The sequence below is a fragment of the Salvia splendens genome, chromosome 11 (assembly GCF_004379255.2).
Source record: "Salvia splendens isolate huo1 chromosome 11, SspV2, whole genome shotgun sequence".
In the NCBI taxonomy this organism is placed as follows: domain Eukaryota; kingdom Viridiplantae; phylum Streptophyta; class Magnoliopsida; order Lamiales; family Lamiaceae; genus Salvia; species Salvia splendens.
The window spans coordinates 7101650-7120715 of record NC_056042.1 but is presented as its reverse complement, the minus strand read 5'-3'; the positions used below and the strand labels follow the sequence as shown (position 1 = coordinate 7120715).

At 37.4% G+C, this 19066-nt stretch overlaps 2 protein-coding genes across 2 annotated transcripts; both read left to right on the top strand.

The window, feature by feature from the left end:
- Window positions 1–3868: 3868 nt before the first annotated feature.
- On the top strand, window positions 3869–12831 carry LOC121754295 (probable protein arginine N-methyltransferase 6). Its single transcript, XM_042149672.1, has 13 exons — window positions 3869–4232; window positions 5478–5543; window positions 5852–5920; window positions 6543–6578; window positions 8192–8257; window positions 8733–8801; window positions 8976–9053; window positions 9383–9461; window positions 10610–10704; window positions 11398–11482; window positions 11755–11963; window positions 12284–12402; window positions 12477–12831. Exons 1-13 carry the CDS (start codon window positions 3939–3941, stop codon window positions 12517–12519), a joined length of 1308 nt encoding a protein of 435 aa, XP_042005606.1. The 5' UTR covers window positions 3869–3938; the 3' UTR covers window positions 12520–12831.
- Window positions 12832–13915: 1084 nt separating this feature from the next.
- LOC121754232 (high mobility group B protein 7-like) lies at window positions 13916–15597 on the top strand. The gene is made up of 8 exons (XM_042149606.1): window positions 13916–14095; window positions 14192–14274; window positions 14413–14464; window positions 14553–14642; window positions 14738–14795; window positions 14899–14943; window positions 15030–15107; window positions 15193–15597. The coding sequence occupies exons 1-8, from the start codon at window positions 13989–13991 to the stop codon at window positions 15397–15399; spliced, it is 720 nt and encodes a 239-aa protein (XP_042005540.1). The 5' UTR covers window positions 13916–13988; the 3' UTR covers window positions 15400–15597.
- Window positions 15598–19066: the final 3469 nt, after the last annotated feature.

Sequence of the window (19066 nt, the reverse complement as noted above, 5' to 3'; positions counted from 1 at the left end):
AAATGCAAGTAATTGCCAGATCCTTGTAAGGTTAATTTTTCATTTAATAGGTTAATTTCGAGAGATTTTGCATGTGTTAATTTTATGCATGAATTAATTGTGCTATGGTTGTAGTTGTAGAAATACATTTATATGTATGTTCATAAATGTTAATTTGTTTATTCTGATTGGATAAGGTGGGATCTAAGAAGACATGAGGTGATGTGATCCTCATTGTTAATGTACAACAACGAGGATGCACCGTAGTAACGAGAGGAATAAGTTAGGATGGATGAATGACAATACAAAAGGGAATGGTGAACTAGTTGATAGGTCGTGGATTTGTAGAATGACGCCATAATTGGGATGGTGAATCGTTTGATAAGTCAAAAATCAAACTCCGAGCACCATGCTTCAAGGAGACGAGACAATGAATTTTAATATCACATTTTTATTGATAAATTATTCTCCAATTTTCATTCAGAATGTTCATTATGCAGACAAATTAAAACCTATTCACATAAAGAAAAAGATAAGAATAAAAAATAAAACTTAAAATATACTACAGAAAAAAAAAAAACAAAAATAGATAAGGCTAATCCCTACCATGACCATCTACTTGTACTATTTGAATAAGAAACATGCTTAATACCAATTACCAAATAAACTATTAAGGAAAATTAATTACTTCATCAGCCACAATTTTAGGATATAAGGGTGTCGTTTAGCTCGAACTCATTTATTCAATTCATATGGAATTTCAGTTTAATATTGAAACGATGATTCTCGAGTTGCATTCAATACATTGAGAGCTTCAACTTTATTTTAAAGCGTTGATTCTTGAGTTAAATCATGAGATTTGATGAATCTTCATTATTTTTTATATTGCTATTAATTTATTTTTTTAATCAAGTAAAAATTTCACTTAAATTGAGAAAATTTAAAAAAATTGTCACAATATAACCGCGATTATATAAATCAACTTTCCGGTCTAAATTTTTTCGGTTAAGAGCATTAGTAATGGTGGCCTATCTCCGGAGCTCATCCCAGAGTCTATCTCCATTTTTCATGTCACGTCATCAGACTCATCTCAGAGCTTATCTCCCTACAATGAAAGTCCATCTCAGAGCCTATCTCATAGCTCATCTCATTTCCACATCAGCACTATTTTATTTCACTTTTAATTGTTAATATAAATTAAATACATCGTAATATACGGCAAAAAACATATTTCATTTTAAAAACTAATTAAAGCATAAATGTCTAAATAGTATAAATAAAATTACATAATAAATTCATTATTCGATGTATTACAATATTGAAAAGCAGAATACAACGAGAAGCGAATCGAATTTAAATAAAATTACAATAAAACATTAGTGCCTCCGTGAAATGAAGGAGAGGAGATTGAGGTATTTATAATAGGAGAATTTTTTTTTTAAATATCAAAATCGGCTCCGTCATCGGCCCGAGCCTTCGCAATGGAGGCCCATCGCAGGGCAAATGCGAAGCCCATGAACTATCGGCTGGGACGATTGATTGGTCATGGGGCGGAGGAGTTGGGGAGGGGGAATCGGCCCTCCCTCCGCAATGGTGACCTGTGGGCGCCGATGGGGAGACCGATCGCTCTGCCCTTGCGATCATGGATGCTCTAATTAATATGTTGAATACCTTTACGAAAGTAATTTAAGATTGTGACATTTTTGTGAAAAATGCTAGTATACGTACTTATCTAAAAATCATTTATTGATTTATAAAAGGATACTAAAAATTAATATAATAGGAAATTTTAATTCAAAATTTAAATCGAACTTAGATCAATTAAAGTTAGCAACCTTTACTCCATTAAAATAGACAGGACTATTATTTAAAAAAATACTTCGTATATAGATATTCTTAATATCGATAACAAATTATTTGGTAACAAAGAATAATATATCAATGAAACTTACTTGAACAGCAACATAGAGTAATAAATAGATTACTGTATTTTTAATCTCAAATATATTTATCTTAAAGCATCAGAGCATCCACTACGCTGTCCTCTACCGTCCCTTAAACTACTATTTGAGGGTCCCTTTGTACTTTATTCCTCCATCCCTTAATTAAGGGACGGAACCTGCAACACTCCGTCCCTTATTCCGTCTCTTAAATTACTATTCATTCAATTTCATTTTTTATTTTTTTTCCAACACAATTGAATTAAAACAAACACAATTCATTAAAATTAAAATAACATTACAACATAAAATAAAAATACAACTTAAAATTAAAAAAAAACATAATTAAAATCTTAAAAAAATAAAAATGACATAATTTAAAATACAATTTTATATGGACATCCTTGAATGTTTTATGTTTCACTTTCTATGTGGGACAAAATCATTCTTGGTTGTTTCTCATATCGAAAGTGAAACATAAAACATTCAAGGATGTTTCTATAAAAGAAGAACAACAAAGAATGATTTTATCCCACATTGAAAGTGAAACATAAAACATTCAAGGTTGTTTCTATAAAAGAGAAGCAACCAAGAATGACTTTGTCCCACGTTGAAAGTGGAACACGACACATTCAAGGTTGTCTCTATAAAAGAGAAGCAACCAAGAATGACTTTGTCCCACATCGAAAGTGAAACATAAAACATTTAAGGTTGTCTCTATAAAAGAGAAGCAACCAAGAATGACTTTGTCCCACATCAAAAGTGAAACATAAAACATTCAAAGTTGTCTCTATAAAAGAGAAGCAACCAATAATGACTTTGTCTCGAATGACTTTGTCCAACATTGAAAGTGAAAAATAAAACATTCAAGGTTGTCTCTATATAAGAGAAGCGTCCCGAATGACTTTGTCCAACATCGAAAGTGAAACATAAAACATTCAAGGTTGTCTCTATATAAGAGAAGCAACCAAGAATGACTTTGTCCCACATAGAAAGTGAAACATAAACATTCAAGGTTGTCTCTATAAAAGAGAAGCAACCAAGAATGACTTTGTCCCACATCGAAAGTGAAACATAAAACATTCAAGGTTGTCTCTATAAAAGATAAGCAACCAAGAATGACATTGTCCCACATTGAAAGTGGAACATAAAACATTCAAGGTTGTCTCTATAAAAGAGAAGCAACCAAGAATGACTTTGTCCCACATCGAAAGTGAAACATAAAAGATAAGCAACCAAGAATGACGTCGGCGAGTGGGCGTCACGCACGACGCCGGGTCGCGCCACGTCGCCTAGGCGCGTGGCGAGATGGTCCGTCGCTTGTCTCGGAGACATGGGACGCAGGACGGGGCGCGGGATGGGACGGGACGGCGAGCTGCAACGCATCGCGCGACAGACCCGTCTCTCCGGGACGGGTCGCGGGACGCCGGCGCGACGCGTAGTGGATGCTCTCAGCAGTGGCGCGGTTCCCCGCAGAATTCCTAAAAACACCTCCTACCACGTCATACGAACTTCCCACTGCACTGTCACGTTATAAGGACTTCCTACTACACAGTAGCGGACATCCCCAAGGACTTCCCACAATTAAAAAAACCACAAATTCACAAATTAAACAATTTCCGGAAACAATTTACGGAATTAAAATTTCAACACAAATAGGGAAAAAAATTCCATTAAATAAAAAAAAGGAAAGTACATCTCACCGAATAAAAAAAACATTTCAATAATTAAAAACTACATCACGACCCCTCCGCTGCCATATATATAGAAATTCAAAAAAAATTCAACGTAATAAACGAGAATTCCGCGCGGACGTCCGTAGGAGTCAACACAATGACAGATGTAACTGCGGAGTCAACACAATGACGGACGTCCGCCGCGAAATTTCGGCACGCCTGGGTGGGCGCTAGTGCTGATATTCTAAGTTGTGATTTGCAATCGTATTGAAATAGAAGTAGTTTAAAGTAAAGGCTGTAGAGAAGACGCCCTCGTATTTCCCTCTTCAACTCTGTCGACCAAATGTTTCAGTCCACGAGCGGCGGCAATGGCAGCGGAGGCGGCGCTGGACTAGGCGGCGATGCCGCATTCCACAATGGCTTCCTACACGGAGGCGGCGCTCAATTGACTCGCACTCGCCCGCGCAGGGGCACACGCCGCAGGCAACATGACCAAGGCGGCGCCGCTTCCGACCCTAGGGTTTCCCAGCTGCAGGAGCACCACGATACAGAGCGGCCTCCTCGTCCTTGTACGGACTTCGATGTCGCCTATTTCAACTCCTACGCGCACCTTGGCATTCACGAAGAGATGATCAAGGTACGGCTTCTGCGTGCGCTCAATACTGCCTTTTTGTTGCTGATTTTTGGTGTTAGCTTTTGGTCTTTGGACTGTAATCAAATGTACGTGCGCCTTGTGCCAACGTTTGGTTTTGAACTATATGAAGGAAAGGTGGGAAAAAGGAAGTAATTGCTATGTTTGATAACTGAAAGCATCAAAGAAAACATTCATGCTATGGCATATGCTGCATTATGCAGGATTTTGTTGCTCTTTTATTATTATGAAATATCTTTTGTGATTTTGTTAGAATTGACGCACTTTGGGAGTTATATGTTCGAGATTGAACACCATTTTTATGTGATAGTCTACTGAGTATAGCCATCTCTAGTGTCTTAGTTAATCTACAAAAGCAATAGCCTAACAGGTAAAGGAAATCTTATGTGTTCATTTACATTGGCACACGCACACGCACACAAAGGCCATATATGATTTGTTTCTCCATTCATTTAGGTACTTTGGAAGCCTAGATCTCTGAGCCTGATAGCCTACTGAATTTAAGTCCAATTCTAAGCTCCTTTTCTGCACATCATCTTAATTAGTAGTCGTCTTAATTAGTAGTATAAGCTAAGTGTGAGTCCTAATACTGGTTTTGAACTTATATGTGCTGGTATTATAACTGTCATTTTGTTGTAGATGTGGAACTCTTAAGCTCTTGTTTTGCTAACTTAGTTATTAGCCTTGACCATTGAGTTCTTTCTTCTGTTTATACTCTCTAAAAATGAGGAAAAAGGGGGGAAATTATGTGCAGGATAGTTATCAGTATATTACCCCAAAGATGAACCACTATAAGTACCCGTCCTCTACCTTCAACGATAGAAGCGTTTATCTAATCAATGAAAAGCCCAGACCAATTTCACTTTGACTAGTTCATAGGCTCAGTGAGAAGATGGGAGATGCTGCTGAAAAGCTCAAGGGTTTTACTTTTTTAGAAATTACTTGGAATAAATAATAAACTGAAGAGATTGTTGGCAACTTAATCCTCAGACCAATTCAGAGGGTTTTTCCTTGCTTTTTGCTGTCTATATTCATATTCTTATGGTGAAAATTTCGGGTCTATCTGGTGTTGGAATGTCACAAGGTACTTTGAAGTTTTTCAATCTTTTTTCTTGTCCACCTTAAGCCTTGTTAGCATCTATTGTCTCTGATTTCATAGGTCAAATAGCCAATACAGTTATGTAGATGTTTAAGTGGAGCCTATATGAACATATCTATCTTATCTTACAGGACCGCACACGTACCGATACATACAAAAATGCAATATTCCAGCATCAAGATCAAATTGCAGGAAAAGTGAGCATTTGATTGGTGGTCCATAAAGTGTTTTGATCATTAAATTGTCTGTGACAGGTTTTAGTCCTGATATTGACACATCACTGCTGGTATCTTCTTCCTTCTGATTATGCGTGTAATATAGTTGCTAGTTAAAAATTTAGTGATACATGTGTTGATGGAGAAAAAGAGATCAAGAGTATAATGTCTGCTTGAACTAATTTCTATGTTCCCTCTTAAATGATATACTGGCTAAAGTTGTCAACTCCTGGGGTCTAATTGCTGAATTTTAAATTTTCTCAACTTGAATGGTGGTTCTTGTACTTCAGGTTGTTCTTGATGTTGGTTGTGGCACCGGAATTCTCTCTATATTTTGTGCCCAGGCTGGAGCAAAGCGGGTATGATCCTCTTACTATTTACTGAGTCACTGACCCTGTCAAGACACTGGATCTTACTGAAAAATGTGATTTTGTCATATACTATATGGTTATTCTGCCAGAAAGTACTGCGACCTTCAAGTTGTAATTATGTATGCTTTTTTCTACAAGCCCAGATATTCATATATGTAGATTAAATCCAGTGTATGATTTTTAAAATGCTCAACTAGAACCCTGGACATTAAACATGGATTTATAAAAAGAATCTCTATATTGCCAATTGTAGTGCTTTGTATACTTCTCATATTGTATTTGCGTTCTGCAAAATTAACACAAGTTTTTCAGACAATTCTACTCAGATTCCATGCAAGCATAATTTTGTTTCAAAGCGGCCATGACCCCTGAGATGGACAAGCTCCATAAATCATAGTAGTTGTTAACCTTGAAATACATGCCCATTTTTTCTGAGATTGGGGCTCAAAATAATTCACTTAAATTAGTTTTAACTATTTGCACTTTCAATTTACTTGGAAATTGGGTATCGGTAAGTATTTATGAGATCAAGTTGCTGGGCTACTGGTATTTTGTCCGAGATTTTCTGAGTAGATTTTGACTGTAATATCTTCTTCATGTTTGCTTCCAGGTGTATGCAGTTGATGCCAGTAATATTGCAATTCAGGTGCTTTTGTCTTAATGGTTGATTTATACTTGTTGGGACATGCTCAATCAAATTGTCGTGTTGTCTTGTTGAATACTGTGGTATTCTTTTCTTCCAATCTACTTACAAAAAATCTGTGACTTCCATGTGAAGATTCCTTATTGTTACGACTACGAGAGTGTTTAATATGAAAGCATTAAGTGCAGAATTCGGACATTAAAAAATTTCAATTTCTTCCATTCTAACTAGTACAATAAGGGTCCCCTACTTTTGATGATTAGTTTAGATAGATAAAAATAGTATGCTAATCCCTAGTTGACTTAGACGGAATGATATTTTGGGATATCCCAAGGCTCTTGATAACTCATACAGTTTGAGCTAATTTTTCTTGATTCATATCCTTTTTAAGGGATGAACCAGTCCTTTGTATCGTTTCATACTTCTTTGAATTCGTTCTACTAAGTATCATGTCTTTTAATAAAATCTTACTGTTTTTTATTAACGAAATGTCGAAATCTATAGCTTATTATGAAAGAGCAGCCAAATTTTACCTTTGTGCAACAAATAGACCAAAAATAGGGTTAACACCAACCAATAATGAGTTCAAAACACTCAACCTTATAAATGAACATGTCAGACATCTCTTGAAAAATGACATGCTTCTTGGTGTTCCTGCACCGTTGCAGAGTTAAAAAAGAAAATGATTTATAGGATCTAAGGTGTGATGCAATTGCTGCCTGTGTTTTATGTCCTTATACATTGCTACACTAGAAAAGTCAAGTATGATTATTCTTAAAGAGTTTTGTATGAGAAAATGGATATAACTGAGATTAATCAAGATACATTCTTAAATCAAGCCTTGTAATTAAATTTTATTGGATGCAGTCATAAGCTTATAAATTAGTTAACTAACCTAATGAAACTTGTCTAATGATGACCGTAACTCAATTGTAATTATATTGATTGTTTGAGCCTTTGAGGATGTATGCAAATTATAATTATAGGAATTCAACCTTTAAAATTTGTTTTCCCCTCAATCTTCATGGGAAGACTTTCTAATACAGAAGCTGAATTTTTGTACAGTTGGGCTGAGTGAACACTGAAATACCATTGTTTGCAAAATAGAGCTGTTTAATGAGAAAGGGTGTTGAATAGAAAGCAGAACCATTATGTGATGACTGATGATGACCTGGATGTTATATAGATTATGCTTGGTTGGTCTTCTCCCAATGAGATTTTGGCATACTGCCTGCTATTGAGTGGTAAAATTTGGATAATGGAATTCAGAAAATCCCAGCGGTGTGCTGGGTGCCTGGGAGAATTTGAAATGCATAATTGTTCGCAAATAATGGCTTTAAAAGAGGAAAGGCTGTTGATGATGGCTTATAATGTGGATGATAGAAACTAGACTGAAAGTAGAATAGCATCTATCAATATTGACCTTTGGCTTTTTCTGATTTGGGGAACAAAGTTTATGCATTCCAATGACAACTTTTCATTTCAATTTTTCATTTTTACAAAAAAAGAAGGAACATCTGGCATGTGCCTTGTAGCTTACTTTGGCTTATTCATTCTTCATTCAAATGTCTCCATGTGGTTCTGATTGATGCTAACTATTTAAACTGTCATGCCAGGCAAATGAAGTAATCAAGGCTAACAACTTGTCTGACACAGTTATTGTATTGCATGGACGAGTTGAGGTAGGCTATTTGTTGAAGTATGCTACATCTTGTTTTTAATGTTCATAACAGCTGTTATAGAAAATTTGTTACAGTGTTTTGGATTTGAGAACTTTTATAGCTGAATCAAACTACATAAATTTTATAATAGATAACTTGAACATAATATCTTGCTGAAAGTGATACCAGGAGGTAATGAATAAATAACAAGGTCTTAGCATGAGGATATTGACTTGAATGTTCAGAATAAATAGCTATTGTGACTTTGTGTACTTGGTATGGGTGGATACATAATCACGTGATATAAATTTTTTCTGTATTTCCTGTTTATCAACACCAATTTTCATAATCCTTAGATCCTTGTAGGTAATTGTCCAAATTGATCCATACATTGATAAGTTCTTAGTGTGATGATGTCTTGTCCTTGAATTTCAAAATGTCTTTTTGTTATAATATATTGGTGGTAGGAGCATTTACATTGTGCTGTCCACTACAGGATGTCGAGATTGATGAGAAAGTTGATGTAATTGTTTCTGAATGGATGGGCTACATGCTTCTTTATGAGGTGATATGACATTTGCCAGTTTTTTCTGGGTTAAATTGTATAATTGCATTGTCTTGAGTCGCGACATGTCAATTGATATTAATTTCAATTTTAAATTTAAGTCTTCAGTTATTACTAGTGTAAACTTTGGACTAACATGGTAATATGGTATATGCATTGCTCTACCATCATCAGAGCATGCTGGGGAGTGTTATTACTGCCAGAGACCGATGGTTGAAACCTGGAGGTCTTATCCTTCCATCATACGCCACGGTATAACTTTGCTCCATCCTATCCCTTCTCATGCTAGTTGCTACCCAACCTGCATGTGGTCCATTGATGGAATATGGCATGGATATGATTGGATTTCGGCTGTAGCTTCTGCTTAATTTTTTGTTATACTTGTTTTATTTTATTGCAATTGTATTTGTTACCATGAATTGATATATGTTTGCGAGAACTTTCTATTGATATAGTCTAGTGCACAATCACCTTGGGATGTGCATCAATATCATCTTAGGCATTTTACAGTTAGTGGGGGATTTCTTATGCTTACATTCACTGGATTAGTGAGTATAATGTTGTCTTTTGAACATTTGCAGTTGTACATGGCCCCTGTCTCTTATCCAGAACGATATAGTGAAAGTGTTGATTTTTGGCGCAATGTCTATGGAATTGACAGTGAGTGCTTTTTAATTCTTTTGTCGAAACATTCAGTTATTTGCTGCATTTTCTTCTAATACAAAATTGCTAGGCTAAGATAACTTTCTTGGTATGCTTAAGGTGCTCCCTTTGTATAATGTCATACAAATATTATATGATGTACATGTATAGAACTATAGATATAGTTCTTCTTTACTCTACAAACAGTCATTCCAGTTCAAAACCAAGTCACAATTGAATTCACAGTCATCTGTTAATATGGTAGAACATCAGATTGTAAATATGACGGTTATACCAAGTACCAATTGCATGAAAAATAGTAGTTCTGTTCTTAATTGATATTATATTCAAACATTACTTCATGATTAAACTCATTTCTATGTGATCTATTCTGAAGAAATTCAATGCATCACCAGATCAAACCGGGTTATGCAAACTAGATATATTAACTAATGAGCTTGCATCAACTCTTGATTCCATATTTTCACACAGTCAGACGTCTTCAGCAGTCTAGGGTTACCTCCAAAACAATATGAATTTTGACCTTCTAGTCAATCAGTTTAGTTTGTGAGGGCTAAGCAAACTGAGGGCACATCTATTTTTACAAATGGGGCCTTATAATAAGATGGACCTTATGAATTTTGTTTTGAGTTACATAATCATTCTATTGGTTTATTATATTAATTCTGATGTGAAAACAAAGATCAAATTCATGAATGTGTTGTCCACTTTAAGTTGTTGAATGGTTATATCTAATTGACTAAGTATACCTGAAACTTTATGGGGTTCAGTGCCAAGTTTCCACTTGGATAGTCTGAAGGGACCTGTCTGATCTGGTTAGGGCTTCTCAGTTTGTCATATCTTCTACTATTCATGCTTTCATAGAACTGGTATTCCAATGCCTTTGACTGTTTGTTGATAATACAATTTGCAATCTTGTCTTTACAATACCATATTTTTATATGTTTATTTTTTTTTATATTCATAAGGTAAAATAGTGAACTGCGGGAAACTTACATGTTAATCTTCCAGCCTCTTATGTAGTACTACTATATAATTTGAAAAATAAAGTGTATAAGAAGATATCTCTTTGCATTTTAACTAGTGTGTTTCATGTATCTTTTGAGTTTGTAGTGCAAGTGTTAAGGTTCATGTTTTTTTTGTAGTGTCTGCAATGATGCCATTAGCAAAGCAGTGTGCATTTGAAGAGCCGTCTGTTGAGATGATCAGTGGTGAAAATGTATTGACATGGCCTCATGTGGTAAGTCGTTCAATGCATGTCTTTGATGCCTTGTCTATTCTATGTATCTATCTTTGAGATTTTCTATGTTATGGCATCTGCATGAAACTTCAACCAAGTTTTTATGTTATTATTAAAGGTATTTTCTCAGTGTGTTTTATATCTCCTTTATGCTTATCAAAATACTCGTGTCGAAAAGCTTTGTAGTTTGTACCGATGAAAGAGTGCTTGATAATGGTTCACTGGCATTCAGATCCTGCTATAATGCATCACTATGATTTCATGTTCCACTTATCACCTGGGTATCTTGCGTTCTCCCATTATGTTTTAAAAGGGAACGAAAATGGACTCAAATCAACAAACAATGATTTATATAAAGGAAAGGAATAACCACAATGAAATAACAAGGAAATCAAGAGAAGCATCAAATGGATGAGGTCACAAAAATAATCATAACTCATCTATGGACTAACGTACTTAACTAACAATATATTAGAAACCAATTATAATATATGCTATTTCCCTGATTTTCTGGAGCGCTAATAACATATCTGCAACACATTGCTGTCCATTCTGATTTTATGCAAACCATTTGCATTGATGGATTTCTATAATTGTGACATTCTAAAATTCCCAAAAATATTGTGTATGCTGCCAATTGCTTTAACCAATCAGTAACCATAAGTTACGCAACTTTGTTTGATTATGCGACAGGTAAAGCATGTTGATTGTTCGACCCTTACAATTGAGGAGCTACAGACTGTTTCAACAAGATTTACATTCAAATCAATGATGCGAGGTAAAATCCTCATTCCCATAGTCTTCCATTGTTTCTTGGATCCCGTCTTGAGTTCATTTGTTTACGCACTCTTCTGCATGTGCAAGTAATACTTTTCCGGTGCTAACCCCTTTGATTGGCTGGAACGTTTTCTCATGGTTGATATTTTAAGTTTTTTGTTTTCTGAGCACATAAATAGTTATTAAATTACTATTCTTTGTTTACCTTTGTAACTTTGTAGATATGTGTAATGTATTTTCTATTAAAGCCTGTATTTTGTTCTTCATTTGCAGCACCATTTCATGGGTTTGCTTTCTGGTTTGATGTGGAGTTTGGTACTTCTTCGGTAAACACTTCCAAGAGCAACAATGCACAACCTGCACTTCTTGCGGCTCCAGATGATACAGCTACGGAAGCTGATAAAACAAAGAAGCGAGCCAATCCCAGTGAAGGGCTTGTGCTGTCTACTGCTCCTGAGGCTCCCCCAACACATTGGCAACAGGTGTCCCATATATCTTGCACTTTCTTCTCCTCCTATCGTGCCAACTCCTGCTAATACTATGTTTTCAAAACATTAGACCTGTATCAGTATATACAGCTTGTATTATTCCAACCTTCGACCCACTGTGGTTGGCCAGCATGTGAGCCCTGTTTAGGTTTATCCTATCCCATCTGCAATTAATATGCAGGGATAGGTTGGTGGCGGACGCTGTCAAATTCCTTGAAATTGAATCACCTAGAACTTATTTCTTTAATCATCACACTTAACTCCTTCATCGTTGTCTTGCACTAAAACTTATATTTAACATGCTACATTGGCAGACATTGATCTACTTCTATGACCCGATAGAGGTGGAGCAAGATCAGGTGATTGAAGGTTCCGTAACACTGACACAAAGCCTGGAAAATGCTCGGTTCATGAATGTTCATCTAGAGTACTCGTAAGCCAAGCTTCCTCTCTCTTTCCCATATGGTTCTTTCTTATCATTAACATGAGCTTCTCACCTACGCTCAGATCTGGCGGTCGTTCTTTCGTGAAAGAATCCGTAATGCGATGATTGAGGCCCAGTCTTTATGAGCTGATTGACTTGACTGACATCCATTTGAGGATTCTTGGATGGTTCGAAAGGCGGCTTTGTGGTGCATATTGCACAAGCTAAAGAAAAGGGGATATTGATGGTAGAGGTAGAGAAGAGAGGAGATATATAGGGTATTGTGTCCAACAATTAAAGATGGGACCTCTAGATTTACTCCTTGTTGTGCTTTCTTTTATGACTTTTTTTTAGCTATGCTCTTGTACCATTAGCAACACTTACGCTTTGGAATTTTTGCAATTTGCTAAATCCAGATCTCGTGGCATTTTTTAGAAATGTTATTGCTCGTAATCTGTAGTTTTCTCATAGCTTTCTAATTGTAGTCTCATAAAAAAGACATTTTTGGAATGATATAAATTTTAATAGTACATAATCAATAATGTAAGAGAAAGATAGAAAAAAATACTAGTATAATTAAAATAATACTAGTGAAGTGAATGAGGTCTAGAGAGAAAATGGTTTTTAAAATAGAATTGTCTAATTTTGGTTTCATCTAATTGTATGTATGCTTTTATATGACCAGCTAAGTAATGAAAATGAAAGGATACTATTTTAGTCATAGTTATAATCATGCTCTTAGAGCATCCACAATGGCGGCGAGCGGACCGGCTAGCCGATTCCCGGCGCTGGCCGAACCATTGCAGCAGGCGAGCGGCAAATTGGCGAGAAAAATGGCGAGCGCACGCCGATTTTCGGGCGCTGGCCGCCATTGCAGGCTCCCGACCGGCGAGCGATCGGCCAGCCGATTTTTTATTTTTTTATTTAATTCCCGAAACACTATATATACGCGATTTGCACGTCATTTTCATTCGCACCACTTGTTTTAACGAGTTTTCTCTTTATCTTAATTTCTGTACAATTAATGTAATTTTTTTTAATTAATGTACTTTTTTAAATTTAAATGTTATTATTGAATTTTCCCGTATCTGTGTCGTAAATTTAATTCCGTATTTTGTGTGATTAGTAAGTATTAATTTTTTATAATTTTATTTATTGTGGCTAGCCTATTGCTTGTCCAGTTGCTTGTCCTGATAATGTGGCATGAGGAGTTTTTAAGTGCTGATGATGTGGCAGGAGGAGTTGTGGCTAGCCTATCGCTGGCCTATGGCTTGTCCAGAACCATTGGAGATGCTCTTATATCCAACGGTTTTGGCTTTGGCTGTGGCTGTGTGGCTGTGGCCAAATCATCGATCCGCGAAATCAATTTTTCATTTTACACTTTTGAACCGAAATACAAAAAATTGGCGCCAAATACTCAAATTGAAGATTGGCTCTAAAATTGAAAACTAAACAAATTTTTGCAGCCTTCCCTCCTGATTCTCCATCTTCTATCACTGAGAGTATAAATACACCCATCTAAGTCTGTCTAAGTCCAACCCAGTAATCTCGCCTTCAATTTTTTCCTTCATTTTTCGTAAACTACAGATCTGTAAATGGCGGGCGGCGCAGCATCATCCAACGCCTCGAGACAGAGGAAGAGAGTGGAGGCTGAATCCGCCTCTCTCAAACGCGCTAGAGACGGCAGCGCCTTTACCAAATGGTACTCTTCTTCTCCGTTAATCTTACTTTTGTAAGTCAATCTGTAGGTTTTAGTCTGTTTTTCTATTATTACTTGATACGAGAGAACGTTTTGCAGCGAGGAATGCCACAAGGATGTGGCGGTAGCTTTGATTAGCTTCCACAACTGTAGCCTTGATGCTAAGATTAAGATGAATTTAGGTATTTCATTTTCTGTATTTTTATTTCCTGTTGTAGTTATTTTTCTCAAAAAAAATGAATCTATGTGCGTTATGCTGTTGGTTTAAGTTTATTTCGTGGTGTGAATTGCTGTTTAGTTATCGATCTCTATTTATGTAGAGTCTCAGGTTGTGGAAATGGCTGAGACGAAGAAGAAGGCATCAGCAGAGAAGTAATTTTCCAAAGCTAAAATTATGTCTCTTTGGTTTATGTATGAGAATATAGATTTAGAATGCTAATTAACACCTAAAATGATGCAGAAAGAAGACAAAACAAACTGATTCGAAGCCAAAGAAGGCCAAAAATCCAAACGGGAAGAAGCGGCCTCCCACTGCTTTCTTCTTGTTCATGTATGCGCTGATCACCTGCCTTGAATATGTTTTATGAGTTTATATGAACCGGTCTTGTGCTGTTGTTAATATGTTAGTATTTGAATGGTTTGTAGGAATGACTTTAGGAAATCGTTCAAGGAGGCTAATCCTGACTGCAAGAGTGTTGCCACGGTAATGCTGTAGTGTGTGTGATAACTGTGTGAACTATCTGAGAAACATGATTCTGGTTTCAGTCATTTGAGTTCCATAAGAATTTGTTTTGTTTGTTTTTTAGGTTGCAAAGGAAGGTGGTGAGAAGTGGAAATCAATGAATGATGATGTAAGTCTGAATTCACAAGTGTTAGTGTGTTGTGGTGAACTAATGTGAGATTCTTCACTGACTTGTATTTCCTACTTGATATATAGGAGAAGAAAGTGTATACTGATAGAGCTGCAGAGCTTAAAGCAGAGTATCAAAAGGCATCTGAAGCTGAAAATGAGCAAGTATGTTCCTTGCTTTGGTTTATTTATGTGGTAGATATGTTTATATGGTTTGCCTTTGTTGATAAGGGTGTTTATTTATATATAGGATGATGATGACTCAACTGAAAATGAGGTCAAGGATGATGCAACTGAAGATGAGGTCAAGGATGATGCAGCTGAAGATGAGGCTAAGGATGATGCAACTGAAAAAGAGGTCAAGGATGATGCAGCTGAAGATGAGGTCAAGGATGAAACAAAGGAGACATCTGAGAAAGAGATTAAGGATGATATAATTGATGAAGAGATCAAATAGGAAGAAATAGAATATGATGAATAGTCCACCAGGACAGTTGAATGCTAAATATAGGCAATTAGGATAGCTTTTTAGGCCTTATGATGCTTAATTTGCTTCAAGCTTTTGTATATCTACCTTCACTTGTGCACTGCTGATATTGTTTTGAGGAAATTTTGTGAAAGAGAAATGGTGCATTTGGTGGGTTTCCTCATTCTACGGATATACTGTGGCTTTTTGGTTAATTTTGCCTGCGTATCATTTATCTTTTCAATGTATCAACTTTGAGTGAAGAATATGGTAAGTACTTTGAATGAAGAATATGGTAAGTCATAATTTGATCTTTATTTGTGTTGGAATGAGAAGATCACGAGAATATCACGAGCAATCAAGAGGAAGATTTTCCTACAATAACAATTAATAGGAAGATTATCAATTGATATTTACCATGTATAGGAAATTAGGTTAAGGTAATGAAACTTACCTTAAATGTAATTAGTCTTCTGAGCCTATAAAGAGGCATGTATATTTGCAGCATATGAATAAGAAAGAATGATTCAATTCCCCAAAACCTATTTTATCATGGCTTCAGAGCAGTGTTAAACGAGGGCTCAGATTGTTCTATCATCATTGCCCAATACCAATCCCGACCAAAATCAACCAAAATCAGTGAGCAAACAATTCAAATCAGAAACAAAATATGCCAGACGACGAAAAACCAGCAGTAGAATCAGAATCAGCAAGCAGTAAGATACGAGCAAGCAAGAACGTGATAGTAGCGTTCAAGCTTAATGGGGAAAATTACCCGTTATGGTCGCGACTAATGAAAGTTGCGATAGGGAGCAGGAGAGGCTACTCCCATATAACCGGAAAACCGGCTCCACCACTGCCGGAAAGTAAGGAGTTTGACGATTGGGAGGAAACAGACCTAATCGTCTTCTCCTGGATCGTGGACAATATCGAAAACGATATTATTGCAGACTTCGCCCATCATCAATCGGCAAAGGCAATATGGGACAGCCTAGCCACCACATACGAGAGTGAGGCCGATCTCTACCCCGTATACGACTTGGAAGACAAGGCAAATACAAACAATCAGGGGAACATGGATTTGGAGACATATTATCGCAAAATCCACGGGATGCAGATTAACATTGATCGGTGCCAGAAGCAACCGGTCGATTGCTGCGAAAAAGACATAAACCAGTTCAGAGTCTACACCAACACCAAGAGACTACTCCGATTTCTGGCAGGATTGAATGATGAACACGAGGGAGTCCAGAGGGACATCCTCAAAGAAGTATCGCCCCCTCCGCTAGAAACTGCCTATGGGTGGGTTAAAAAGGAGGCGGCCCGACAACGACTAGGGCCACCGGAATCCTCAACTCCTGTCACCCATAGTCACGGAGGAGGAGATATGCAGGGAATCGGACACGGACTGGTAGCTCAGGGACCACGACCAGGTCACCGAAATGGACCACCAAGGCAAACCACCACCGCTCATCGCCCGGGGAACAAGCCGGTTGATAAATCAAAATTGTGGTGTTCCTAGTGTGGGATGCAAAAGCATACCCGTGAGACATGCTTCCAATTGCACGGATATCCCGAGTGGTGGGAAGAGAGGCAGACCGCAAAGGCTAAAATGGCGGTGGGGATAGCTGCCGGAGAAGAGGTGGCCAAAGTAGCTGGAAATCGAGATACAATCGGACGAGGGAAACAGAGGGAGGAACCAGAAGCCCCCAGCGGAGGCGGGAACGGTGGAGGGGTGATTGGCGCCGGCAATTTTGCCGGCAAAACATGGAGCAGCCGAGGGGATGGAAGCGGCGCACGTGGAGGTAACGGGTTAGGGGTTGAGAACCCTAACCCCAATTTCAATCTAATACCCCCCAATTACCTTAATTCGCATAACCCTCCCCCAAAATCTCCAAAATTACTGCCAGTACCCCGTTTTTTGCATACAGGGCCTCAAAAATATTATAAATTGCAAAATGAACCCCAGATATATGATATGTTACATTACAACCCTCAGATTATAGATTATTGTGAAAAACCCCCTGATTGTTTTAAAACTGTGCAAGTTAGTCCTATTCCATTGAAAAATCGATTTGAGCCCTTGGACCATATTTCCGCTGCATACACAGTAAAACGAGATAGTGTGGATGAAAAAATGGGTTGGATGTTTGATTGTGGAGCCACCGACACCATGACACCTAATAAGAGTGATTTTGTTAGTTTTAGTAGTATCACTAAAACCTACATACAGACTGCTAGTGGCGAATTAATTACCGTGGCTGGGGCAGGCACTATTGAAATATCCCCGACCTTGAGATTGTCAAATAGTCTCTATGTTCCTACTTTGTCTCAGAGATTGATGTCTATAAGCCATGTAACTAAAGAATTGAACTGTACATTGCTGATACATCCCGACTTCTGTATTTTGCAGGATATTCGGACGAGGAAGATACTTGGGCGTGGCACTGAGAGCCAAGGTCTCTACTACGTGGATGAGATAGCTCAACAAGGCAGTGCGATGCTGGCTCACGGGTCCACGAAAAGGGAGATTTGGCTTTGGCACCAACGGCTGAGACACCCTTCCCCTGGTTATTTTAGTTTACTTTTTCCTAAACTCTCTATTCCAAAAGACTTTTCTTGTGAGACTTGTGTTTTGGCCAAAAGCCACAGACAATCATTTAAACCTTCAAATACTTGTATGAATTCTATTTTTTCCTTTGTTCATGCTGATGTGTGGGGTCCTGCACCTATTGTTGGGGGGAATGATTTGCGATATTTTGTGATTTTTGTAGATGATTGCACTAGGATGACATGGATATATTTTCTAAAACACAAGTCTGAGGTAATAGATAAGTTTATTTTGTTTTTTCACCTTATCCAAACCCAGTTCCAAACCACGATAAAAACCCTTCGATCCGATAATGGGAGGGAATTTGTGAACCATAAAATGACGGAATTCTTCACTGAAAAAGGCCTAATCCACCAAACCACTTGCCCCTACACTCCAGAACAAAATGGAGTAGCTGAAAGAAAAAACAGAACCATCCTCGAAATAACCCGAGCCTTGATGTTCGAATCCAAAGTCCCCACACACTTCTGGCCCGAAGCAGTTACGACTTCGATCTACCTCATAAATCGACTTCCTACTAAAATTCTAAACAAAAAAACACCTCTTGACGTCCTCTCCAAACACACCAAAATACCTACACATCTTAACCTTCAACCAAAGGTTTTTGGATGTACCGTTTATGTCCATATCCCAAAATATGAGAGAACAAAATTGTCACCTTGTGCTACCAAATGCATTTTTATGGGCTATGGGGTTAACCAAAAGGGGTATCGTTGCTATGACCCAACCACGCAACGAGTTGTCACCATAATGAATGTCAATTTCTTAGAAACAGAGTTTTATTACCACACCACCTTGGTAGTCAGGGGGAGAGTGAGTCAAACAATGAAGTAGACTACCTAAGTTGGTTTGTGCCCGAGTCAAATCACTCCACCGTTCATCCAACATAGCCAGTTAGTGCTGTCGCTGAGCAGGTCTCAACCATTATAGAGCCCTCTCAACCGCGTCAAAGTATCTCACCTCAACCGATATCCGAGGCATATGAGGTAATTTCTTATACTTCTCAAGAGAATAGCACTGCTGACCCTGTTGTTACAGAAACTATTG

Bases quoted from the DNA above. Each gene is read 5' to 3' on its own strand.
- LOC121754295 (XM_042149672.1), top strand. From the start codon at position 3,939: ATGTTTCAGTCCACGAGCGGCGGCAATGGCAGCGGAGGCGGCGCTGGA. The intron at 6,579-8,191 runs GTGCTTTTGTCT...CTGTCATGCCAG, and splicing joins CCAGTAATATTGCAATTCAG to GCAAATGAAGTAATCAAGGC. The intron at 11,964-12,283 runs GTGTCCCATATA...CTACATTGGCAG, and splicing joins CCCCAACACATTGGCAACAG to ACATTGATCTACTTCTATGA.
- LOC121754232 (XM_042149606.1), top strand. From the start codon at position 13,989: ATGGCGGGCGGCGCAGCATCATCCAACGCCTCGAGACAGAGGAAGAGA. The intron at 14,096-14,191 runs GTACTCTTCTTC...AACGTTTTGCAG, and splicing joins GGCAGCGCCTTTACCAAATG to CGAGGAATGCCACAAGGATG. The intron at 14,944-15,029 runs GTAAGTCTGAAT...CTTGATATATAG, and splicing joins GGAAATCAATGAATGATGAT to GAGAAGAAAGTGTATACTGA.